This window comes from Tursiops truncatus, chromosome 7 (genome assembly GCF_011762595.2).
Source record: "Tursiops truncatus isolate mTurTru1 chromosome 7, mTurTru1.mat.Y, whole genome shotgun sequence".
Lineage (NCBI taxonomy): Eukaryota > Metazoa > Chordata > Mammalia > Artiodactyla > Delphinidae > Tursiops > Tursiops truncatus.
The window spans coordinates 96917494-96944810 of NC_047040.1; the positions used below are offsets into that span (position 1 = coordinate 96917494).

The 27317-nt window shown below is 41.1% G+C and overlaps 1 protein-coding gene across 8 annotated transcripts in view; it reads left to right on the plus strand.

Moving 5' to 3' along the window:
- NCKAP5 (NCK associated protein 5) overlaps positions 1 to 27317 on the plus strand; it is a 1063199-nt gene that overhangs the window by 743187 nt on the left and 292695 nt on the right. For 7 of the 8 annotated variants that reach the window (XM_033860244.2, XM_033860243.2, XM_033860246.2 and 4 more), the window contains one exon: positions 26541 to 26690. In XM_033860244.2, coding sequence (XP_033716135.1) covers positions 26541 to 26690 — 150 coding nt within the window. Of the gene's footprint in view, positions 1 to 23443; positions 24657 to 26540; positions 26691 to 27317 lie in introns of those variants that run through there. The other variant, XM_073807771.1, reaches the window with a different exon arrangement.

The following is a 27317-nucleotide window of genomic DNA, read 5'->3' on the forward strand; positions in this document are numbered from 1 at the left end:
AAAATGTGGTGAACAAATGCGAATCAATAGGTCAGCAGTGAGTACATTCCCTGAGTGCACACCAGTTGGGAAAAATGATCTAAAATTCTGAGTGTTGAGAGAGTGGCTAAGTCTTTACACAGGTATTTATAAAATTCTGATACACGATGGGATGGGAAATATTTTTATTGAGTGCTTTTATTTACGTGGCCTGTAATCTGAGGAAGTCTCAAGTGCCTTTGATTCTGCTTGAAGAAATTTGGCCTTTTCTCTGAATTGCTGTGAACTTTGAATTGCTGCTGAAGTGGGCAATGGTAATAAAGGGAGTATTTTTATTGTGTGTTAAGTTTTAAAGGACTGAAACTGTTCCTCAAGGAAGCGGTTTTCTTCCTTCCTCTTTCTGTTTAGTTTTAAGCAACATGCTGTCTTCATATAATAAGTTTAGATAAAGGAGGCAGGATTTCTTAAAGCCAAAGTGAGATTCAGTGCAGCCAAAATCATTGTCCTTCATAAAATATTCCTTTTCTCTTGAAAGTATTCTATAAGATGAATGTATGATTTTGCACCCTACAGAAATACTTTCCAGAAGTTTTCAAAACAGTCTCTGTTAGCACGCTGACTGAGGACAGGGTTCACCTCTGTAATTCCAAAGTCATACAAAATACTTTGAAAGGAATAGAGGAGTTTCAAATATCACTCAGAGTTTAAATAGTTACCTACATTCTTCTTGGAAATTTTAAATTCCTGGCTTAATAGGTTCTGACCCTTCTTTCTCATTCTCAATTTCTGCCTACATTCTGTGTGCAGACACGAATACGTTTCCTGTTAGATATTTTGACCCAGAGCTGAACTCTTATCAAATAAAAGCAGAATGTGGTCTCTCTGTTAAAGCGTATGTAACCTATGAATAACATGGTGCCCCGAAAACTCACCTTCTCTTCCTACAGGTGAGCTGCTTATTGTCAATGAACATGAACTGCTTTCTGCAGCTCATCTCAGCAGAGGGCCCGGCTTTGTTTTGGAAACTCCAGACGGTGTCTCAGGTCAGGAGGCTGTATGGGTAGAAATCAAAGAACGTTGCCCTTTCGTAATTGTGTTGCTTGGGCAAATAGTTTGGGCACGTCAGATCATATCAGTTATTTCTTCCTCTTAGGAAACAAATGAATTTCAGCAGGGCAAAATCACGATGATATCAATCCTTGAACTTTGATCCTATTTTCTTAACTCACATGAGGCTACAAAACTAAATTTTATTTTTTTTAGGGCTTAGCTTATCAATGCTTTACGAGATGGAGATAAAATTGTGGGGGGGGGGAAATGGACAGTGTTGGAATTAGGAAATAATTAAGAAAGAAGTGGAAAGTACCTGCTAGGAAAAAAAAAAAATCTTTTATTGCTGAGATCTCTCTTATACTGTAACCTTTCAGCTGTGTTGTCCTTACTGATTCTGCACGCACAAGCTAACACAGCATGGCAAGAAGAACCACCAGGTGTGGGGTGAGAGGAGAATGGTCTGGGTAGGGGTCTGCTGTCTGGGTTGAAGCCAATGCAGGGTTCAGGTGTTCACTGGCACATCTGAAGAGGCAGGACCACAGCCCTCGCAGGCTTAGAATCTTGTACTTGAGCCTGACAACAGCTTCCAGGCTTGGGAAAAGTAGCCACCTGCCAAGAAAGGACCTTCCTCAGAACTCAACTATAAGACGAGGGTTAGACGATGATCAGGTTCTCAACCCACCTGTGCCCCAGCCCAGACCAATTCCACAGAGTCTCCAGCAGCTGAGCCTGGGCCCTGGTGAGTTTCAGCATTTCCCCAGGTGATTCTAATATGTCACTAGGCTTGTGAATCGGTCAACACCTTGATCGGAAAGATCTTTTCTAGCCAGCTCAACTCTGTGAGGAGTGCAGGGAAAAGATTCATAAGGAAGTGTGACTTACAGGGTGAAGGGGAGCTGGAAGGTCAGTGGAGATTCAAGGTTTGTTTTCCTTTCCGCTAAGACTTCTGCTGTTGCCTGGAAGGAGAGGTTATCTAATCTAGTTTGCATAAGGTTTATGCCAGCTGTGCCAGGGTCCAAAGGTGGAGGATTTGCAGTCCCCCATGCACTGGGCTGTGTAAACACCTCAGGCTCGGGAAGGATGGAGACAGTGACTGAATACATGTTGTCCCATGCCCGTCCCCCATGCCCGTCTGTTGACCACTTATTCAAATATAGATGCCAGCAGTGCTCAGTTTTTCTTCTTGGCCCTGTGGAAAAGCTAATTCAGATTAATAAAGGGAAGAAGCAATCTGAGAAAAGGAACGTCATAGACCATTAAAAAGAACGCCGTGAGCTCTCGGTGGCCCCTCTCCTTCCAGAGACCCCACGTGTAACGGATTGTGGCTGGAGAATGCATGAAGGCGAATTTAAGTAAGAAAACGTTTCAGAGTCAGAGAGACCCGGAAGCGGGTCCCATGTTTCTCACTCAATTAGCTTTTGTCATCTCGGGTAACTTAATCGGCTTGAGGCTTACTTTTCTCTTCTCTGTAATGGGTAGAATAAGGCTAAACGGAAAGGTTGCTGTTTTCAAAGTGTGTCACTAGACATGGTTTCGTCTAACAGTTGGAGATAGTGTATGATAACGTGGATAACACATGTTAAGTATTCAACAAACAGTAGCTATTATTGTTAAACATCTAGCCTTATCTATCTACTCATCTATTCTTTCTCTTCATATACCCAGATGCTTCCTCTTACCCCACCTCACTCTAGCCTGCCCTATCGGCTAGCACCACAGAAGGTGTGAAAAACCTAAAGGTTCAAAATTGGAGAAAATGATGAAGCTATGAGAACTGTGGGCATTTCAGCGGGGCTAAACCCAGGATCAGGTCCCCTGACAGGACTGGCCTTTTTGGTGGTATCTTCTCCCATTGTGCAATCTTGTCATCCCCATACCCTATCTACCAATATTTTCTCACTTAGGTATGTTTCCCTGAAATTCCATCCATTAAAGCATCATTCTATGTAAGAAATAAAGAATTAAGAAGATACATACTTAAGGGGAGTCCTTCACATGTTAGTGTGACCCAGTTAAATCTGCAGGCTTTGCTCTATCAACCCATCTCAGAAAACTGAAATTTAGAATTTGAGGCTTGGAAGGAAAGAAGACAGGAAAATAATTTTCCTAAAGTAATTTAGGAGCTTATAATCCCCTGTGTTTATTAAGTCTGGGTGAGACTCCACCTTGGAGAGGGGTACCAAGGGAGAAAGGTTTTAGGAAGCAGCATAGGGATACGGAAGGGAAGAGAAAGCCAGCAAAAGCAACGTACGAATTGCAACCATCATTTCTATGGTTTGCTCAGTGCCATATGCATACAAAAGAGCGAGAAACTTCTTTGTCCTCTCGCCTTCATATGCTCAGGACCCAGACCTCAGGCTGGGACTACCATAAGAAACCGTTGAGGGCCTGGTATGATCCTAGTGCCATTTTCTTTATGCCTTCTGTGGGATGCACCAGGTGTCAAACTGACAAGTTTAAAGGAACTTTCGGAGCAAGCCCATTGAATTGGGATCTTAAAATGACTTAGATTCTTCCCCTGGTTAAATAAACAGCCAAATATCTGTAGCAATTCATGATGGTTCCATTGTTTTGTAAACTGATCAAAATAGATGTTTTTCTGTGTTCTGTTGGGTTTGCCACCACACCCTAATAAATTTTATATCTACGCTAAATTAATAAAGTAGCGCAGTAAATTCATTTCTCCCCATTAAAGCCAAGCCTATACTTAGTCTGAATTAGTAAGCTTCTACTGTAAGTGATGATCTGAAAACAATGCCATTGCAAGTGTTCTCCGACAGCCTTTTTTATTTCATTTACAAAATAACTTGTACATATATCCTTAAGGTACTAACTAGGCTGTATTGCTCGAGTCATTATGTCTAATTTTTCTAATCCAACTATTACCGGATTTTTTTCTTCTCTGTGCATTTTTATTACCTCTTTTTTCCTGAGCATTTGAACATCACCATTGGAGGATCAGTAGTGAAAATTGCCACAATAATAATTACTATGTGCAGCTTACACTTTCATGGCATCATCTCATTTGAAAATCATACACTAACCTTTCAAAATAGGAAGGGCAAAAAGTTCAAGTTCACTTTACAGATAGATGAAGAAACTGAGTTCCACAGAGGCAGTTGACTTTATAAGTGTCATACAGTGTCAGGTCACAGTGGACGTGGTCCTTTGATTCCAAGTCCTGTAGTCTCGTAGGGGTCGCATTAATTACATTCTCTACTAGTGGTTCTCATATTTGGCTGTGCCTTGGAAGCATCTGGAGAGTTTAAAAAGTTGATGATGTCCTGGTTCCATCCCAGGGATTCTGAGTTCATTGATCTGGGGTGTGGCTTGGGCATGAGGATTTTTAAATCTCCACAGATCAATTCTAACGTGCAGCTTGGGCTGAGAACCACTGTGCTACAAGGCATTAGATTCAGCTGTATATTTTTCCTTTCTTGCTCATCATGGTGACGGTTCTTCCAACCAGGGTCTTCTTTTCATTAACCTACCGCCAGCATTTCCCTCAGAGTAGCCAACCTGCTGCCTCATGTTTAGGAAGCATACCGAGCTTCTGGGGAAGGTAGGAGTTGAGTGGGACCTTGAAAGACATTAAAGTTCAGATAAATGGAAAGGTCCTTTTGTTCTGTGGGTACTCTGATGAGAGACCGCAGAGGATGATGGGTATTCTGGTGAGGTACAGCAGAGGATGATGGGTATTCCAGTGAAGTACAGCAGAGGATTGTGGGTATTCCCATGAGGTAGAGCAGAGGATTGTGGGTACTGTGGTGAGAGAAATCAGAGAATTATGGGTAAACGGAAAGCCTTTAGAGGCCAACAGTATGGGTTCAGATCCTGACTGAGCCACTCACAAGCTATGTAATATTTGAGGATTTACTGAAGCTCTTAGGGCCCTGGAGACCTTCCTCCCAGCCACATTCAGCCCATGGGTTGGTAATGACCTCACTGCTGAGGGGGCAGTGAGGGATCAGAAGGCTGGCTGAGACTTTGGGAGACCATGAGGATGTGCAGCAGGTAGGTGGGTCAGTGAGTTGCTCAGGAAAATGATTGGAGGATAGGGTGGGCCCAGTTCAGAGGCCCGCACCGATGGAGTGAGAGCTAGTGGACATGTCTGGGGAAACAGAAACCCTGCTGGTAGGAAGGCCTTGCTGGAGATGGAAAATTGTTTCACTTGCATAAATAGGAGGGACCCGTGGACACAAAGAAAGAAAGACAAGATTCTAAATTCACTCTAATTAGTGTTGTCTGTTAACTGAGCTTGAGGTCTGTTTTCCTTTTTAAAAATGCTAATGAGGACTTCCCTGGTGGCGCAGTGGTTGAGAATCTGCCTACCAATGCAGGGGACACGGGTTCGAGCCCTGGTCTGGGAGGATCCCACATGCCGCGGAGCAACTAGGCCCGTGAGCCACAGCTACTGAGCCTGCGCGTCTGGGGCCTGTGCTCCGCAGCAAGAGGCCACGATAGTGAGAGGACTGCGTACCGCGATGAAGAGTGGCCCCCCCCTTGCCACAACTAGGAAACGAAGACCCAACACAGCAAAAATAAATAAATAAAATAATAATTACATCTGCAAACATCCTTTACAAAAAAAAAAATGCTAACGATTAGCAAGTTTCAGAGAGTTACCGAACTAAGACTTTGTCCTTGACATAATGCAAGGCAGAGCCTGGAAGGACAGTGTAAACTTGTCAGAGAGGATGTGGGCAGTCAGGCCCCAGGGCTGCTCCTCGCAATGAGTTCCTCAAACCCCTCTCAGCCCAACAAGTTCAAAACCTTCCACTTGGAGCTGAGTTTCCAGCGTGGCCTGAACCATAATTGCTTCTGACTCTCTTATCGGTGTCTGGGGTCATTCTGGACACGCAAAGCCAGCTGAGTTTGATGAGCTGAGAGACTGAGAAAACTGGGCAGCATCCTTACTGCGTAGCAAGAGCTACAGCCAGAGGGCTTCAGAGCCCACTAAAGAGTGTCTTTAGTGATAGGAAAAGTCAATAAAGGAATGATCTGGTATCTTGGAGACCAAGGCTGCTTGGAAGGGGTTGGATCATTTCATATTGTATTAGGGTAGCCAAGAGCTTAGAGCATTTTTACCAACTGTTTATTGTGATGTTGCTGTGTACCTGGTAGCCAGCCTCTGTTCTCCGTGATTTTCTAAGGAAGCAGTTGTAGTGTGACACGTGAAGGTCAATCACTGTACAGAGATGAACAGGATAGTTAGCAAGTCTCAGGTGCTCAGAAGGAGGAAAGTTACCTCCAGTATCCAGCTACATCATTTTGCACGTGAGGAAACAATGTCACAGATACCCAAGGGGCTTGATCAAGGCAGCCCCGCCCATGAGTGGCACACCTGGGATGGGAAATCTGCTCAGTAGCTAGTTTTATGCTTCCTCCCTCCCTGCGGCAACAGAAAGTTGCTTAGCACTGAGATGATGGTCGCTGGGATCTAGAAGACTCTTTGTAGGAGTAAGTTGGGTGACCTCTGGGAGAGCCTTTTGTTTCAGGAACCAAAACTTGGCTGGTTCATTATTCTTTAAACGCACAGAGATTTTGCGTGAAGAAAATGCTTGCTCAAGTTTTTTATGCACATTTATATTACTTTTCATATGTATGTGTGTGTGTATATGTATATGTGTGTATATATATATATAATATTCTGACTTTCCTAATTGTCTATTAGGATCATGCTTATTTCTTGCAAATTTATCTGAATCTCCTTCTCTCTCTCACCAAGATGAATCATCTGGCAGGGTTACAGGTTGTCTTCACCAAGTAGCTCTTTGTCTGTCTACACCCACTGTGGCTGTAGGCAGCTTGTCAGGATGTACGTCCCACTCGATGCCAAAGAAACACCTCAAGTGATAGCTTTCTGCCACTTTCAGGGGTTAGGGATAAAAATAAGAGTTTTAATGTCAAAATGCACACCAGGACAACATTGCTGGCAAGATTTCTTCCATAAAATGCTCAAACATTTGGGCCCTATGCTGTGCATTGGGTTTTGCCTGACTAGAGAGAGCAGGTATTATGTAAATTATACTAGAAAAAAAAAAGTAATATTCTTGCTTTATCCTTAAGTTCCATTTAGGTGCAAATAAGTGAAGCTGCTCTCTGTTCTGACATGAGCCCCCAAGAGAATTAACTAGATAATCCATCTCTGACTTTCAAAAGTACAACTAATGCACCACATTAGAGCTTTTCTTTCAGGTAACTCCAGGAAGGAGAAAGCAGGGAGGAACTGGGATCTTGATTAGGAGTATGCCTGCGAGTCTCCAGAAATTCCCAGGGCATTTTAGGGTAGACACCTATGCGGCTTAAAAGGGCTTCTTTGTGAGATGCGTGTGCTGGGGCTGTCCCTTAAAGCAGAAACATGCAAAATCTCACTTTCTAGGAGTGGAAATCAATGTATTGGTGCTTTCACCGTTTATGCAAATGGTTTACCAGTCCATTGCTTTATCTTTCTGGTAGCAAAATTCTGGCTTAAAATATTGATAGTTTTCTGTTGCAAATACTTAAGAATATTTAAGTAGTTCAGCGTTAAGCTTGTGCAGTGTCATCAGAGGCGAATCGGGGCGATGCCATCCCTCATTCAGCACGATCACATTCAACAACACTGGACATTCATTAAATGTTTTGTGTGCTGTGCAAGGTGTGGTGATGGGGGTGTGATATATAAAACATTCCAACCGCTGAGAGTCTCACATTATAACTGGGACCTACTAAACTGCATATAACATCTGTTTACTGAATTTGGAATGATAACTTTGCTTCTCCATATGAACTATTATGTTTTATAATAATAATTATTATTACTATTATATTGTATTTGAACACTTAAAGAATTCTTTCATAGCAGAGACTTCCCAATTCAGTTTAACAAACTCAGAAGATACGTAAATATTTATCTGCCAGTAATTGTCAAAACAAGAATATATATAGTATTGATCATATTTTCTGAAACAAAAATTTGGATACATTGGTCACCTGACCCTATGTATTTATGGGGACAGTGGGATAGAAAATTTTAAATTGCTTAAATTTACTTTAAATTAGCATTCTGTCCAGGAATCGCAGACATATGGCCGTTAAGATGTATATAATGACATCAGTAATATAGGCACCCATCCACCACTAACTAGTCAGTGACTGAAATTACCGGTTCATTTGGGGATGGCCTTTGCTTAGGCCACAGCTTCCCTCTGGAGGCTATCTGGCTCCCCCGTCCCATGAATTCTCTCAGAAAACTAGGATGATGGGAGAGAGGAGGCCTTAGAAGAGGAAAAGAGAGAGAGATTTTGAATACAAATTTTGATGTCAACTTACGAATTATTTTTAGCCATGTCCAAACATTTAAGTATAGCACTAACCACTGAAATTCCCCATCTGCGTAACAGTCTTACCGTTTTTGGTTTCTTTCTGCTCGGGTTACACTCAGACAACTATTTATGGGCTACAAGGACATCATTTTTATTGCTAATTTTTTTAGATGTCCGGCCACCTGAAGCATGCCTTTAATGAAAATTATAGTTCATCCTATTCCACAGTAGAGTTTCCCTTTAAAGTATCTTTGGAATTGAACTTTTTTTTTTAAGGAAATAAATGCTGCTGATAGATGGAACAGGCAATAAAAGCATCATCTGAAAATTTATTAATGTACCTTAGCAGAGCTGTTCAATATGGAAGATAGTTGGCAATACTGAGGAGTGGTTTGAGTGAATAATGTGGAGTAGATGTGAATTGATACGCCAGTGGTCGTGGTTCATATTAGAGACATAAAGAAAACACTTTGTTCTCTTATCCATCATACACATTTAATCTTGGGGATTTTACTGTGTTCCGAGTTCACTTTGTAAGTCAAATCCAGGGATGAAAAAGAAGAGTTTTGTATGTTTTGCCTGACAGTAGTAACGCTAAACCGTGAACAACTTGGGATGTTCTTTTAAAACCCTGTGATTTATCTGACGCTAGTTTTCCCCCCTTAAAATTTAGTATGCGTGGTCCTGAACAAAAGCTGCTAGCGGTCCCTGGGAATGTTGTTACGGTATTTGCCGAAGTGCTGTCTAAAGTGACAATATATTCTGTGCACCCTTCCCACCACCAGACAACAAATGAGTAAATAAATCACAGAAGCTGAAGTCACCAGGGCTCACTGGGGCGGCTGTCAGCCAGGCGGCGGGCCTCTACATTTTCATTTAGCTTGTAGTAGGTGTGTGTTTATGTTTTGAACTAATCGAATCATCATTAACTACGGAAATGGCTGTGGTTTGTTAAACCTGTTGTGCTAATAGTCACCTGAGGCCAGATCTGACATCTCTGATAAAATCATCCACTCCCTGGAGAAATGGCCAGGGAACCTGGGGAGAGATGCTGTCAGCAGCATGGCTCATGGCTGGATAAAGAGCACAGATTCTCAGGTAGAATGAGCAGTAAGGCTGAATCTATGGGTGCATGGGAAAGTCCAAGAGAAGTACCTGGGTCCGCGGAAAGAGCATGACACTCGAAATTACACCGTAATTAAATTCTGGCTCTGCAACTACCTGCTAACAGGATGCCTCGTAACCTATTGGAGCCTGTTTTCTTGTCTGTAAAGGGCGCCCAGAATATTTGTCCTATGTCCCCGTGGCTGTGAGTGTGTTAAAGGATATATGAGGTGGTTTGGTTTAACGCCGAGGTGTTACACAAATATTAGATGCTATTTATCATGTCTTTTGTGTTCTGGAAAGAGCTTAACGTTTCAGGCTAACACTACCAAAGTCTCTTCCTTATGTGATCAGTCCTAAATTATAGAGTTTTACATTTTTAGTACGAATTAGTAGGTGGATTTAACACACGGCTGGATATCCAGAATGAAAAACAAATTGTTCTAACTTCTTTGACTGACTAGCTTTCCAAAGTCGAATAGTTGGTTGTCTCTTCATATTCCCGTGGTTTCATTTTGCCATCTTCAAGTTAGAAAGCTACATGTACTTGAGGTGGGTCCCTTCCCTTCCTTCCCTTCTCTTCCCCTTTCTTCCCCTCCCCCTGCCCTGTCCCACCCTCCCTCCCTCCCTCCCTCCCTTCCTTCCTTCCTTCCTTCCTTCCTTCCTTCCTTCCTTCCTTCCTTCCTTCCTTTTCAGTGTTAAAAGATAAGGGCAGTCTCTGTCAGAAAAAGAATGAATGAGCTAGAACACAGTATAACTATTATTATCAGACATGCAGTGTTCCTATATGCTGGCTTTGTGTTGGCCATCAGAATTCAAAATAATAAAAATAGAGAGATGAGTGAATTTTATTTTTTTTAAAGCCTTGCAACCAGAAGATACTTAAAATTATTCCTCCCATAAGCTCTTTTCACAGACAGGACTCATGTTGGGCATGATTTCCTATGAGTGTTACAAGTGTCTTTCACTAAATTCCAATTCTAATGTTGCTTACCAGGCCTTTCCTTTCTTACAGGCAGGGAATGAAATGTGCTACATGCAAAGGTTAGATTAGGTGGCATCTATCGGAGGGCCCAAGAGAAGTACACAGGAAAAAAAAAAGGTTTTTTTTGTTTCTTTTTTTTTTTTTTCCCAAGGAAGACAGACAGACTCTCTGGAAAAGAAGCACAAAGATTTTATTACACAAGATATCTTCTAGGCAGCTCTAACCTTAATGGCATTCTGTATTTACATTCCTAAACTTCAGCAGTGTTTAAATACTTATTCTTCTAAATTGAGTCTTTACAGATGATCAAAATTGTAGACATTTAAAGCTAGAAGGGACCTTTGAGTTAGACTATTTCTGTGCATTCTATTCAAAGATGAGGAAATTGAGGGACAGAGAAGTTATGTGACTTGACTAAAATCACACAGCTGGTTAGTGGCAGAGCTAGGACTGGAATGTAGATTTCTTATTTCTACTTGTTCTAAAACTAAAATGGGTCTCTGTTCCCACCCTGGATAAGAATAGGTCACAGTGAAATGGAACTTGATGGACCTCAAGAAACATGTGAGGCTGACCCTCCTTGTATCCTATCAGATGAAAGGCCAAAGTATGTCCACATGTGACACACACTGCCTTTTCCCTTTGCCCAAATTTGTGTTCTTTAATTATCCTCCCAGTCCTGGGCTCAGACCTAGTGTCACTCCCCCAGTGATGGGGTTGAAGATGGCAGGGCCACCATGTTGAGGCCAAGTGTATGCACCAGGCAACCACACACATGTGGTGGGACTGAAAGAAGGGTGGGGAAGGCAATAAACTTCTTTTATTACTTTTTTGTATTATAGAAATTATGAGCTCATTGTCACAACCAGCTGTCAGTTTTCTACCTCATTTAGGACACTGGTGGACAGATTTCTCTCTATTGTTTATAAAAACAATGGGCAAGCAAGCATTATTTTTAAATTAGGAAGACTTTCCGAGCAGGGAAGTTGTTTTCCTCCCATACTGGACACATAGAACCTCTCTTTGAACCTTATGGTCAGTGACTGTGGAAGCCATTGAAAGTAGTTACACGCTATTAATGCCATCTGCTTCTGTGAAAAGGAACCAATATAACATGGTGGGCACTGGAGTCTCCGAACTCAAATAGAAATTTCCCAAGGGTTGCTCATCACACTAATACAGAGTAGTTTCTATGGTAGGTCAACATCTGACATCTGTTACTGAAGAAGGATTTAGCAATTTATGGGTGAATATGCCCAGTTTCTCTAGCTTACACCTTCTGTCCCAGTATACTATTCATAGCTACAACAGCCTTTACTCTCCAGTAGGTATTAGTTTAGATGATTAATTATATGTTCATTCTACATTCTATGCTAGTTACAAGAATTAAATCAAATGGGCAACCTCAGAAGTTTATCTGAAGTAAAAATGACTTGTGTTCTATATCGGAGGATCTTTGTCTGGAGGCTCTTAAACTTTGGCATAGATTAGAATTACCTGGGGTGCTCTCTAAAATTACAGATGCCTGACCCCACTCCTAGGTATTGTGATTCACTGACGCCAGAGTCGGCCAAGGTATCTGCGTTTTGAACAAGCAACACTTCTTTCCTCCCCTTACCCCATGAACTGCTTCCAGTGGCTGTCGGCCCACTCCCTGAACAATAGTGACCTAAGAAAATATTAGTTGTCATTGTTGGAGTAACTGCATACTAAAGAATCAAAATCACAAGATAATTTACAAACTATGAGGTCTCGTTTCGTGAGATTGTCGCTTTAATCATGGTTGAGTCAACTCGTACTTAGACTATTGCTGTAGCATCTTACTTTCCCCACCTCTATGTTAACCTCCCTCCATTCCACCCTCCACACTGTACCAGAGAGCTCTTTCGGAATACAGATCCTACCATGTCAACCCCCTCCCACCTACACACACACACAGACACACACACACACGAAAATAGTCAATGGCCATTAGAGTTAAGGCAGTATTCCTTGACTTGTGGCCTGGCCACATTAGCCCATCCAGCCTCACTTTCCTCTCCAGCTATACATACACTTTCCTCCCCAGCTGTTCAGACTCTTTTTGAATTGCCCTCCCATCCTTCCACCTCAAGGTCACTTCCTGGTTGACCTCATGGTGGTAACCACGGGCATTTGCTTTCCTGACTTCTCTCGTATCCCTCTAGTATTGATTTTTGAAGCCCCTGGAAACTCTTCTTCGCAACACACATCACAGTACTGTTTTACATTTGCTGGTGACATATTGATTACTGTCTCCTTCCACAAGACTGTAAGCTCTATAAGAACAGGCTCCACGTGTGTTTTTATTCACCTTTGTACCCCTGGCATCTTCCACAGTGCCTGGCACTCAGGAGCTGCTCAGTACGTATTTGTTGGATGGGTGCATTGATGACTTAGTTACGAAGTAAGGTGACCTCTTGAAACCTTCCCTGAATCCCACTGTGCTGGGCTGGGGGAAGCTGATGACCAGAAGATGAATAAGAAACATTTTGGGAAAGGGTCTTATCACTTTCCTGCATAATGTTTTTGACTGAACAGTAGCTGTCCATCAGTGAGGGGCTATCCTGCCTGCTCTTTGGAGTAACTGAACCCCCTGGACTGTCATCTGTCTGAGCTGAACTGATGCAACCCAGAGCTTTGTGTTGATCAGTATTATTATACATAGGCCTGATGGTGCTGACCACTTGAGAACAAAAGATGAAGGCTCCCCCAAAGGTGAATCATTGCCCTGGTAACCACCTAGAGAAACTTATAGCTCCAAGGATTGCTTTACGTACCGACAAGGCAAAGTTTGATTTAAACCCTTGGATACTAACTGAACTTCTAATCTCTAGCTTCCTGCATACCGGCTGGTATTTGTTGAGGGCAGCAAGCTTATGGTCTCAACCATATATGAAAGTTGTGGGGAGTGAAAGTTGTTTGTGTGGTGGCCTCACTTTTATAGAACTCACTGTTGATTAAAGTCCATAAAGAACTGAAACATGAAAACAGGTCATCTCTGGAATCAACTTATTCTTGTCACAGTTTGGCATCGTCAGGAGTGGACTTGGCTCGTTTGTCTTGTTTCTCTCTTAGAGGTTTATATGAAGAATATATTTTATTTAAAATCGTATGTTTCTGAGCTCTGTCTTGCTCTCTTTTTACTAGGTAAATCACCAGTGATCCATTAGCAAAGGAACTAAAATTTCTGATTGAAATGGGTTATTTATGTGTAGACAGAATACGTATGCTTAATTTTTAAATATATGGGCATGCTTTTTGAGTATAATATAAATTCAACAGGTGTCCTTTCTGAAATCCACAGTAGTGATCCGTCAGTAGGGTGTAGCCATATTTCCAGCTCTTCCAAATCTCCCTTTCCCTTCTACCTCTTTGTTTCCACTTACTTTCCTCTTTTGCTCATCTACTTACTTAAAATATGTCCTTTCCATTTGTCCTCTTTCTCAATATTACATTATACTCTAACACTCTCATTGGTAAGTGATGATAAAGAGACAAGAGTAAAGAAAAGGGTAAGATGGATAACTCTGCAGTACTTACTGGATTTGCTTTAGGGCATTTTAGAATTAGAACACAATGAAATGTGCTTTCAGGTCAATGACTGGCCTGAGCAGTGTACAGATATGGCTTTCTTTCCTGGGCAGTGTCCCTTCAGAGCAGTCACGAGCATCCTCTCCACCTGTAGAGGACATTGGTGGCACTCTGTGCATACCTCAGAACCATCGAGAGTGCCCCCGCGATTTCTAGCTATCAGTGTCTGTGATGAAGGGCACTTTTATGTGAGAAGTATTTTTAAAAACCCTCACTGCCTGTGGCAGGCTGGAAACTGACACCCCAGGAGCTGCCCCCAATTATTGATTCTTACAGGTTGGTGCATAAATGTCCCAACGCCTTAGCCCCTGGGGTGGGATGATTCTGAGGCCTGTGTTCTGCCCCATTTCCCTGAGATTCCCGTGGACTTCACTTCAGTTGCTTAGTAGTGTGCTCTTCAATGGCTCCCTTCTCTGAGTCAATTCCTTACTCCTGTTTTCTGCACTCCTCAAATGAACTACATGCACTCAACTCTTTGTCCTTTAAGAACCCAAGCTAGACACTAACTAATGATTTAGCAATACTAACTGGGAAATTAAGCTGTGAAGTGATATTTTGCAGGGAACCACATTCAAAAAGCCTTGACTTTTCCATCAAAGCCCTTCATCCTCTGCCTTCTCTGCTTGGGAGACCCCTTACTACCTTCATACCACCTTCGCTGCCATCTCTGGTGCTACCTGTTCTCTTTAGTTCTTCAAACAACTCAGTTGTCTGTATCTCGATAACAAGGCTTCCACTTGTCTCTTCAGTGCCCTTTGGCTGTAGTTCTTTACATTTCCTTCCCTTCGCTGCCACTCTTTCAAATAAGCACCTAAGAAAATTACTTCTATTTTCTCTTTTCACTTTTTGCATAACCACTGACAATTTGTGTATCATACCATCACACTTGAGTCAAATAGCTCTCAAGTCCCCACTAACAACCTTCTTTTTACAAAATGTAGAGGTCCTTTTTGTGTTCTCTTGTCATTTCTGTTACCATTGAACATGTTGATAACATTTGATAACATTTCATATTGATAACATTTCCTTCCTGAAAATTGTGTCTTGAGTAATTGAATTCTTAGAACCTTAATATTGCAAGGGACATTTAGTCCAACCATGACATTTTACATCTGGGGGAAACTGAGGACTGAAAAGGTCTATTGATTTGCCCAGCAAGGAGCAAAAGTGCACCTGACCTACTGTCCAGTATGAGAACTGCTTTTGGTAAGTCCTTATTCCATACTTTCAGAGTATTCATAATTTTTATTCTTCTGATAGAAAACCCTCCCAGCTGGTGTCCTGGCTCCTTCCCTACTCAGCCCACTCTCCATTGTAACAGTCAGGATGCTGTTTCTAAAATGTAAATCACAACCTATCGCTCCCCTACTTAGCCTCCAATTCCTCTTTACTTAAAATAGAACCCAAAGCCCTTTCCATGCCTTGCAAGACCCCCCTATGGTCCAGCTCTCTCTCTGATCTCATTTCTTGCTGTTCTTACTCTTAGAGTCCCTATATGCTCCTTCACACGGACTCTCCCTCAGCTGGTCAGCAGGGCAGGCTTAGCGCTGCCACTCAGTGCTTGCTTTATTATTTCTTCTGTTTGGAATGTTTTTGTCCCAGACCATTGCATGGCTGCTTCCTTCCCATTCCCATGACGTGGTCTCAGCTTAAATGGCCACCTCGTCAGACGTGCCTTACACCAATGTCACATCTCATACTGTCCGTAAACATACCACTGGTTACAATTATATAACTTACTGATTTGACTTGGAGTTTGTCATGTTTCCCACAATTAGAATACAAATTCATAGAGTACAGGAACTTTGTCTTGTTTGCCATACCTCCAGCACCTAGACCATCGGATGGCCAATAGTTTGCATCTGATAAACATTTGTAGGATAAATAAATGAATTAATGAATGATACCTGAATGTTTGTTTCTCATTTCCAAGAACGCTTTCTTTTACTCTCCAATTCTATTACTCAACTACATCTCAGTGTTTCTTGCAATAGAATCAAACTGGTTTCCTCATGAACCAATAAGGACAAAATGTATTCCTCACGGGGGCCTTTGTTACAGTTTTTTCTTTGACCAAAAATCCCATCCTATGCCTCTCTAACCATTCAAGTGGAATCACTCCACCAAAACATAAGTCATGTTCCATTTCCACGAAATTACACCTCCCAGTCATCACTGATCACCCTTTCTTCAATTATGTAAAGTGACCCTTCCATTTTATGTAACCTACACACTCATATATAATCTATACTATATTGAATTGCGTCCAGTTCCTTCATATAATAATATTCAGGCACTGTGCCTAGACAGTGGAATGTGCATGTGTGCATAAGTACTGCCTATCCTCATTACTTTCGGACTTTGTGAAGTCACTCCCTAAAATTGATTTGCAATCCCGAAATCAAGCCCTGCAGAGCTTTCATGGTCATTCATGGACATTCACAGAGGAGTGAAAACTTTAAGTCATCCGACACCTGTGGTCCCAGCTTAGGTCAACCAAAGCAACGCCCCGCCTTCTTTTTTAAGCTCTTCATTTCTACTGGAAATGTGTCCTTTTTGTGCTCTATTTAGTGACACTTTTTTACGTTTTATGCTTTTTGTGAGCGGTCTTATTGTTGAAGGTGGCCCCCAGGCATAGTGTGAAGTGCTGTCTAGTGTTCCTAAGTGCAAGCGGTCTGTGCTGTGCCTTGTGGAGAAAATGGGTGTTAGATAAGCTTTGTTCAAGCATGAGTTATAGTGCCGTTGGCGGTTAGTTCAGTGCTAATTAATCAACAATATATATTAAACAAGGTGTCTTTAAATAGAAACACTCATGAAACAAGATTATGTATTGATTAATGATGAAACTGTTGCAACCAGAGGCCTCCAGAAACCTAACCCTATACTTCCCCTAGGAACAATGATTCAGTATTTGTTAATCCAGTGCTCATGACAACTTTATAGAACACACTGTGAATAATGAGAATTGACTGCAGATGTGAGTATATTATATATGTGGCTGTTAGCCTCACTTACGGATTTAGGAGACAAAGAACCCAAGAGTTACTGAAATTAAGTAGTTTGCCCAAGATTATTTGCCAAGCTGATAAATGGTAGATCTGGAATCCGGTTGCTATATTCCAAAGGCTTTTGGCTTTCAGTTGATGACACCAGTGGCTTTTCTTTGTTTGTTTGATTTAATTAGCTACAGGATCCTAATTATTTCAGGATCTATATATATGTGTATATATATATATACATATACACACACACACACACATATATATACAAAAATAGAGGTAGATGATATTTTTTAACACCTTTATTGGAGTATAATTGCTTTACAATGGTGTGTTAGTTTCTGCTTTATAACAAAGTGAATCAGCTATACGTATACATATATCCCCATATCTCCTCCCTTTTGCGTCTCCCTCCAACCCACCAATCCCACCCCTCTAGGTGGTCACAAAGCACCGAGCTGATCTCCCTGTGCTATGCGGCTGCTTCCCACTAGCTATCTATTTTACATTTGGTAGTGTATATATGTCCATGCCACTCTCTCACTTCGTCCCAGCTTCCCCTTCCCCCTTCCCCCTCCCTGTATGCTCAGTCCATTCTCTACATCTGCGTCTTTATTGCTGTCCTGCTCCTAGGTTCTTCAGAACCACTTTTTTTTTTCTTTTTTTAGATTCCATATATATGTGTTAGCATAGGGTATTTGTTTTACTCTTTCTGACTTACTTCACTCTGTGTGACAGTCTCTAGAGCCATACACCTCACTACAAATAACTCAATTTCATTTCTTTTTGTGGCTGAGTAATATTCCATTGTATATATGTGCCACATCTTCTTTATCCAGTCATCTGTTGATGGACACTTAGGTTGCTTCCATATCCTGGCTATTGTAAATAGTGCTGCAGTCAATATTGTGATACATGACTCTTTTTAAATTATGTTTTTCTCCAGGTATATGCCCAGTAGTGGGATTGCTGGATCGTGTGGTAGTTCTGTTTTTACTTTTTTAAGGAACCTCCATAGTGGCTGTATCAATTTACATCCCCACCACCAGTGCAAGAGTGTTCCCTTTTCTCCACACCCTCTCCAGAATTTACTGTTTGTAGATTTTTTGATGATGGCCATTCGCACTGGTGGGAGGTTATACCTCATTGTAGTTTTAATTTGCATTTCTCTAATGATTAGTGATTTTGAGCATTCTTTCATGTGTTTGCTGGAAATCTGTATATCTTCTTTGGAGAAATGTCTATTTAGGTCTTCTGCCCATTTAGGATTGGGTTGTTTGTTTTTTGGATACTGAGCTGCATGAGCTGCTTGTATATTTTGGAGATTAATCCTTTGTCAGTTGCTTCATTTGCAAATATTTTCTCCCATTCTGAGGGTTGTCTTTTTGTCTTGTGTACGGTTTCCTTTGCTGTGCAAAAGCTTTGAAGTTTCATTAGGTCCCATTTGTTTATTTTTGGTTTTATTTGCATTTCTCTAGGAGGTGGGTCAAAAAGGATCTTGCTGGGATGTATGTCATAGGGTGTTCTGCCTATGTTTTCCTCTAAGAGTTTGATAGTGTCTGGCCTTACATTTAGGTCTTTAATTCACTTTGAGTTTATTTTTGTGTATGGTTGTAGGGAGTGTTCTAATTTCATTCTTTTACATGTAGCTGTCCAGGTTTCCCAGCACCACTTATTGAAGAGGCTGTCTTTTCTCCATTGTATATTCTTGCCTCTTTTATCAAAGATAAGGTGACCATATGTTCGAGGGATTATCTCTGGGCTTTCTATCCTGTTCCCTTGATCTATATTTCTGTTTTTGTGCCAGCACCATACTGTCTTGATTACTATAGCTTTGTAGCATAGTCTGACATCTGGGAGACTGATTCCTCCAGCTCTGTTTTTCTTTCTCAAGATTGCTTTGGCTATTTGGGGTCTTTTGTGTTTCATACAGGTTTTTTTTTTTTTTTTTTTTTTTTTTTGCGGTACACAGGCCTCTCACTGTTGTGGCCTCTCCCATTGCAGAGCACAGGCTCCGGATGCACAGGCTCAGCAACCATGACTCACGGGCCTAGCTGCTCCGCAGCATGTGGGATCTTCCTGGACCGGGGCACGAACCCGTGTCCCCTGCATCAGCAGGTGGACTCTCAACCACTGCCCCACCAGGGAAGCCCCATCCAGATTTTTTGGAAATTTTTTGTTCTTGTTCTGTGAAAAATGCCATTGGTAGTTTGATAGGGATTGCATTTAATCTGTAGATGGCTTTGGGAAGTATAGTTATTTTCACAATGTTGATTCTTCCAATCCAAATACATGGTATATCTTTCCATCTGTTTGTATCATCTTTAATTTCTTTCATCAGTGTCTTATAGTTTTCTGCATACAGGTCTTTTCTCTCCTTAGGTAGGTTGATTACTAGGTATTTTATTCTTTTTGTTGCAATGGTAAATGGGAGTGTTTCCTTAATTTCTGTTTCAGATTTTTCATCATTAGTGTATAGGAATGCAAGAGATTTCTGTGCATTAATTTTGTATCCTGCTACTTTACCAAATTCATTGATTAGTTCTAGTAGTTTTCTGGTAGCTTCTTTAGGATTCTCTATGTATAGTGTCATGTCATCTGCAAACACGGACAGCTTTACTTCTTTTCCAATCTGGATTCCTTTTATTTCTTTTTCTTCTCTAATTGCTGTAGCTAAATCTTCCAAAACTTGTTGAATAATAGTGGTGAGAGTGGGCAACCTTGTCTTGTTCCTGATCTTAGTGGAAATGGTTTCAGTTTGTCACCGTTGAGAATGATGTTGGCTGTGGGTTTGTCATATATGGCCTTTATTATGTTGAGTAAGTTTCCTCTATGCCTACTTTCTGGAGGGTTTTTTATCATAAATGGGTGTTGAATTTTGTCAAAAGTTTTTTCTGCATCTATTGAGATTATCACATGGTTTTTGTCCTTCAGTTTGTTAATATGTTTTATCACATTGATTGATTTGCATATATTGAAGAATCCTTGCATTCCTGGGATAAACCCCACTTGATCATGGTGTATGATCATTTTAATGTGCTATTGGATTCTGTTTCCTGTTATTTTGTTGAGTAGTTTTGCATCTATGTTCATCAGTGATATTGGCCTGTTGTTTTCTTTCTTTGTAACATCTTTGTCTGGTTTTGTTATTAGGGTGATGGTGGCCTCATAGAATGTGTTTGGGACAGTTCATCCCTCTGCTATATTCTGGAAGAATTTGAGAAGGATAGGTGTTAAGCTCTTCTCTAAATGTTTGATAGAATTCACCTGTAAAACCATCTGGTCCTGGGCTTTTATTGGTTGGAAGATTTTTAATCACAGTCTCAATTTCAGTGTTTGTGATTGGTCTGTTTATATTTTGTATTTTTCCTGGTTCAGTCTTGGAAGGTTGTGTTTTTCTAAGAATTTGTCCATTTCTTCCAGGTTGTCCATTTTATTGGCATATAATTGCTTGTAATAGTCTCTCATGATCCTTTGTATTTCTGCAGTGTCAGTTGTTACTCCTCCTTTTTCATTCTAATTCTGTTGATTTGAGTCTTCTCCCTTTTTGCTTGATGAGTCTAGCTAATGGTTTATCAATTTTGTTTATCTTCTCAAAAAACCAGCTTTTAGTTTTATTGATCTTTCCTATCATTTCTTTTTCATTTATTTCTAATCTCATCTTTGTGATTTCTTTCCTTCTGCTAAATTTGGGGGTTTTTGTTCTTCTTTCTCTAATTGCATTAGGTGTAAGTTTAGGTTGTTTATTTGAGATGTTTCTTGTTTCTTGAGGTAGGATTGTATTGCTGTAAACTTCTGACTTAGAACTGCTTTTGCTGCATCCCATAGGTTTTGGGTCGTCGTGTGTCTCCATTGTCATTTGTTTCTAGGTAGTTTTTGATTTCCTCTGATTTCATCAGTGATCCCTTGGTTATTTAGTAGTGTATTGTTTATTTTCCATGTGTTTTTATTTTTTTACAGATTCTTTCCTGTAATTGACATCTAGTCTCATAGTGTGTGGTTGGAAAAGGTACTTGGTATGACTTCAGTTTTCTTAAATTTACCAAGGCTTGATTTGTGACCCAGTATATAATTTATCCTGGAGAATATTCCATGACCACTTGAGAAGAAAGTGTATTCTGTTGTTTTTGGATGGAATGTCCTATAAATATCAGTTAAGTCCATCTTGTTTAATGTATCATTTAAAGCTCGTGTTTCCTTGTTTATTTTCATTTTGGATGATCTGTCCATTGGTGAAACTGGGGTGTTAAAGTCCCCTACTCTGATTGTGTTACTGTCAATTGCCCCTTTTATGGCTGTTAGGATTTGCCCTGTGTATTGAGGTGCTCCTATTTTGAGTGCATAAATATTTACAATTGTTATATCTTCTTCTTGGATTGATATCTTGACCAGTATGTAGTGTCCTTGTCTGTTGTAACATTCTTTATTTTAAAGTGTATTTTGTCTGATATGATAATTGCTACTCCAGCTTTCTTTTGATTTCCATTTGCATGGAATATCTTTTTCCATCCCCTCACTTTCAGGCTGTATGTGTCCCTGGTCTGAAGTGGGTCTCTTATAGACAGCGTATATACAGGTCTTGATTTTGTTTCCATTCAACCAGTCTGTGTCTTTGGTTGGAGCGTTTAATCCATTTACATTTAAGGTGTATTTATCAATATGTATGTTCCTGATACCATTTTCTTAATTGTTTTGGGTTTGTTATTGTAGGGCTTTTCCTTCTCTTTTGTTTCCTGCCTAGAGAAGTTCCTTTAGCATTTCTTGTAAAGCTGGTTTGGTGGTGCTGAATTCTCTTAACTTTTGCTTGTCTGTAAAGGTTTTAATTTCTCCATCGAATCTGAAAGAGATCCTTGCTGGGTAGAGTAATCTTGGTTGTAGGTTTTTCCCTTTCATCACTTTAAATATGTCCTGCTACTCCCTTCTGGCTTGCAGAGTTTCTGCTGAAAGATCAGCTGGTAAGTTTATGGGGATTCCCTTGTATGTTATTTGTTGTTTTTCCCTTGCTGCTTTTAATCTTTTTTCTTTGTATTTAATTTTTGATAGTTTGATTACTATGTATCTTGACGTGTTTCTCCTTGGATTTATCCTGTATGGGACTCTCTGTGCTTCTTGGACTTGATTAACTATTTCCTTTCCCATATTAGGGAAGTTTTCAACTATAATCTCTTCAAATATTTTCTCAGACCCTTTCTTTTTTTCTTCTTCTTCTGCGACCCCTGTAATTTGAATGTTGGTGCATTTAATGTTGTCCCAGAGGTCTCTGAGACTGTCCTCAATTCTTTTCATTCTTTTTTCTTTATTCTGCTCTGCCGTAGTTATTTCCATTATTTTATCTTCCAGGTCACTTAGGTGTTCTTCTGCCTTAGTTATTCTGCTATTGATTCCTTCTAGAGAATTTTATATTTCATTTATTGTGTTGTTCATCATTGTTTGTTTGCTCTTTAGTTCTTCTAGGTCCTTGTTAAATGCTTCTTGAATTTTCTCCATTCTATCTCCAAGATTTTGAATCATCTTTACTAAAATAACTCTGAGTTCTTTTTAGGTAGACTGCCAATTCCCTCTTCATTTGTTTGGTCTGGTGTGTTTTTACCTTGATCCTTAATCTGCTGTGTATTTCTCCATTTTCTCATTTTGCTTAACTTAATGTGTTTGGGGTCTCCTTTTCACAGGCTGCAGGTTCATAGTTCCCGTTGTTTTTTGGTGTCTGCCCACAGTGGCTAAGGTTGTTTCAGTGAGTTGTGTAAGTTTCCTGGTTGGGGGGACTAGTGCCTGTGTTCTGGTGGATGAGGCTGGATCTTGTCTTTCTCGTGGGCAGGACTGCATCCGGTTTTGTGTTTGGGTGCGTCTGTGACCTTATTATGATTTTAGGCAGCCTCTCTGCTAATGGGTGGGGTTGTGTTCCTGTTTTGCTAGTTGTTTGGCTAGGCTGTCTAGCACTGTAGCTTGCTGATCATTGAGTGGAGCTGGGTCTTAGCGTTGAGATGGAGATCTCTGGGAGAGCTTTCGGCATTTGATATTACTTAGAGCCGGGAGGTCTCTGGTGGACCAATGTCCTGAACTCGGTTCCCCCACCTCAGAGGCACAGGCCTGACACCCGGCCGGAACACCGCGACCCTGTCAGCCACATGGTTCAGAAGAAAAGGGAGAAAGAAAGAAAGAGAGAAAGAGAGAGAGAGAGAGAGAGGGAGAGAGAGAGAGAGGGAGGGATGGAGGGAGGGAGGGAAGGTGGGAGGGAGGAAGAAGGAACAGAAAATAGTTATTAAAATAAAAAATTTAAAAATATATTTTTAAAAATTTAAAAAGTTAATAAGAAAAAGAAAGAAGAGAGCAGCCAGACCTAAAAACAAATCCAGCAATAATAACAAGCACTAAAAACTATACAAAAACAAACAAACAAAAAAAAAAACTGGACAGACAGAAGCCTAGGACAAATTGTAAAAGCAAAGCTATACAGACGGCATCACAGAAAGAAGCATACACATACACACTCAGGAAAAGAGAAAAAGGAAAAATATATATATTTTAAAAAAGGAATAGAGCAACCAAATCAATAAACAAATCTACCAATGATAATAAGCTTTAAATACTAAACTAAGATAAACATAAAACCAGAAACAAATTAGATGCAGAAAGCAAACCCCAAGTCTATAGTTGCTCCTAAAGTCCACCGCCTCAATTTTGGGATGATTCGTTGTCCATTCAGGTATTCCAAAGATGCAGGTACATCAAGTTGATTGTGGAGATTTAATCCGCTGCTCCTGAGGCTGCTGGGAGAGATTTCCCTTTCTCTTCTTTGTTCACACAGCTCCTGGGATTCAGCATTGGATTTGGCTCCGGCTCTGCATGTAGGTCGCCTGAGGGCGTCTGTTCTTCGCCCAGACAGGAGGGGGTTAAAGGAGCCGCTGATTCGGGGGTTCTGGCTCACTCAGACCGCGGGGAGAGAGGGGTGTGGTTGCAGGGCGAGCCTGCGGCGGCAGAGGCCGGCGTCATGTTGCACCAGCCTGAGGTGCCGTGTGGTCTCCCGGGGAAGTTGTTCCTGGATCACGGGACCCTGGCAGTGGCAGGCTGCACAGGCTACAGTGAGGGGAGGTGTGGAGAGTGACCTGTGCTTGCACACAGGCTTCTTGGTGGCTGCAGAAGCAGCCTTAGCGTGTCATGCCTGTCTGTGGTGTCCGTGCTGATAGCTGCGACTTGAGCCTGTCTCTGGAGCTCATTTAGGCGGTGCTCTGAATCCCCTCTCCTCACACACCCCGAAACAATGGTCTTTTGCCTCTTTGGCAGCTCCAGACTTTTTCCCGGACTCCCTCCCGGCTAGCCGTGCCTCACTAGCCCCTTTCAGGCTGTGTTCACGCAGCCAACCCCAGTCCCTGCGTTCCGACCGAAGCACGAGCCTCAGCCCCGCCTGCCCTGGCCAGTGAGCAGACAAGCCTCTCGGGCTGGTGAGTGCCGGTCGTCACCGATCCTCTGTGCGGGAATCTCTCCACTCTGCCCTCTGCACCCCTGTGGCTGCGCTCTCCGGCTCCGAAGCTTCCCCACCACCCACAGTCTCCGCCTGCGAAGGGGCTTCCTAGTGTGTGGAAACCTTTCCTCCTTCACAGCTCCCTCCCACTGGTGCAGGTCCCGTCCCTATTCTTTTGTCTCTGTTTATTCTTTTTTCTTTTGCCCTACCCAGGTACGTTGGGAGTTTCTTGCCTTTTGGGAGGTCTGAGGTCTTATGCCAGCGTTCAGTAGGTGTTCTGTAGGAGTTGTTCCACTTGCAGATGTATTTTGATGTATTTGTGGGGAGGAAGGTGATCTCCGTGTCTTACTCCTCTGCCATCTTGAAGGTCCCTCCCTAGGTGATATTTTTTAAAAGCTTGCTTTACAGTCTCAAGTTAGTGTTTAATTACAGTGATCCCAAATCTTGAAAGAGAAGTAGAAGGACCTCTTTATTTCAAAATTGTGTTGGTAACTCTGCCAATTTCAAGTTTCTTACCATGGAAATGAAAGTCTGCTGAGTGAACAAACCTTAAAGAATCAAAGCTGTGAAAATACAGTCATAACCTGGATATTTGTCCCAGCCTGAGGATCTGCACATTAAACTTGCTGAGCCTGAATCTGGGCTGAACTTACACCTGCTGCAGAAGTGAACACACCTGTACATTGTATGTGGACTTGCCCAGGCCTGATTTCATAAAGAGCTATCACCTGCCTAGTCAGTTGCACATTCTTATAAAGAAATGGAAACTTATCTTGAAATCTGTAGGAAACAGATTAACACCTGTTTGTCTGTACAGATTAACATGGGTCAAGTTTCTATGTAGTCTCCAGTGTTTTATATATCTATACATACACATGTATACTTATATACATGTACATATACATTGACATTTTTACTTCATATCTTATTTTCAAAAAACAAGTTAAATAATTTCAGGACTTCCAAAGTACTTTTGTGAACACAGTTTGAAAACCTGGTTTTTTTTTCCCACTTACACTATTCTTTTCTCAGTAGATTTTTTAAGTGCTTAAAGGTTAAGAATCGTATTTTTCGTGCTTCTGTATCTGCAAATGATCTTAGTTTAATGGTAAATATAAAGAAGCCTCTCACCGTTGATAATCCAGTTTAGCCCACGTGGTTGCCAACCAGCTGTTTTTAATACAAAGATTTCTGCAGCATTGTGGTTAGAATTCAAAAGTGTGATGGAATGATGTCACCTGATTCTGTGGCACGGTATCTTGATGTATGTACAAAAGTGGATGAAATTTTATTTTCATGTGATAGGCTCTTGACATTTCTTTTTCCCTTGAAAACAAGAGCCAATTGTGAGGCTCAGATTAATACTTCTCAACTTCCAAAGAGCTGCCAGAGACAAGGTTGAGTGAGGAACCTCCAGCAAGCAGGGAGGGAAGACAGGATGACATTTTACGTCTGCCTCAAGGCTATAGTACAAATCCTGGAGTGTTAGAAAGGGGACTGTAGGGCCCTTAAGAGCCATGTTATTAGTGAGCCAAAGGAGCTAAATGGTTTCAGCTTAGAATTCTGAAATCATTATCATTTCAATATTTTGTGATATTTTCTTTTCCCTTAATTGAATGGTTGCATGTCCAGTGACTTTGATGATCTTATTATAGGAGCTAAGCTGTTCACAAGTCAAGGTATCAAGGTTGACTTATTTTTCCCCAGTTTAGAGCACAGCTGAATTTCATGCTGCATATAAAAATGGATTAACCACATGACTCCACCTACCGTTTTTATGGGCTCGGTCACTTCTCCAACAGAGCAGAGGACATGTGCATTCAGTGGTGGTGACTCAATGACTTGTCCCACCAAGATTCATTAAAATTATCTACTGTGTTTACTAATATAAGCCCCACTCAGAATTTGTTTAGCAAAACCTTCTCTACCTCAGCCCCGGAAAGAATGCAGAAAGAGTAGGGAGGTTCCAAACTTCTCAACCTTAAACTCTTGCTTATTTTTCAGTGGAGATTATTGAAAACAACAATTCTTTCTTGCTTCAGGAAAAACTGTCAGAGGAAGAGAGAAAACACAAGGAAGCTTTGGAAGACCGTCACATGGTGGTAGATGAGGATTCAAGGAGTGAAGGCAGCAGTGCAGATGAGGGGAAAGAAAAGACCAAATTGCTGTTAGAAAGATTGAAGGCTCTAGAGGTAAGAAATGGAACCATTTTTACACGTTTACAGAAAAATAACTGTGTTCTGCTTCTTGTATTGGCCCCACTTTTGAGTAAATATAAATCTTCCTTTCTTAGTTCTCCCAGACTAATAGGATCTAGTAGCTCCCATTGGGATGCCTTTGTCAATGATGAGCACAGGGTTAAAATTTGTGACCCTGAAAGAGTCTTGGCCTAGTGACTATGATTGTACTGCCTTAAAAAAGTGCATAGATCAGTAATTCATTTCACTTCCAGTTTGACCCTCAAACTGGATCAGTTTCCCTAAAATTGCAAGTTCCTTGAGGGAAGGGCTATGTGATATTTCGCTTTGTTTCCCAATGCCTAATGATCAAATAAGTGAATGATAAACAAAATATTGAATACTAGGTAAGGGCAATTGTAAGAAAAATAATTTTAAGCAGTAGAGCTATTTCTTCAAAGAACAAAAAAGCTTGTGCAGAAGTACACCATGTAAGACATATAAAAATAGAGGTGAAGTTGAGCTAAGGGGTGCTGTAAGGAGGGTTTTCAACCGCTGTAGTCCTTCCAAAACAGTTGAAAACTCTGGTCTATTACTTAGTGGCATTTGACATCACTTAGAGTGTTAATTCCTGAATATTTA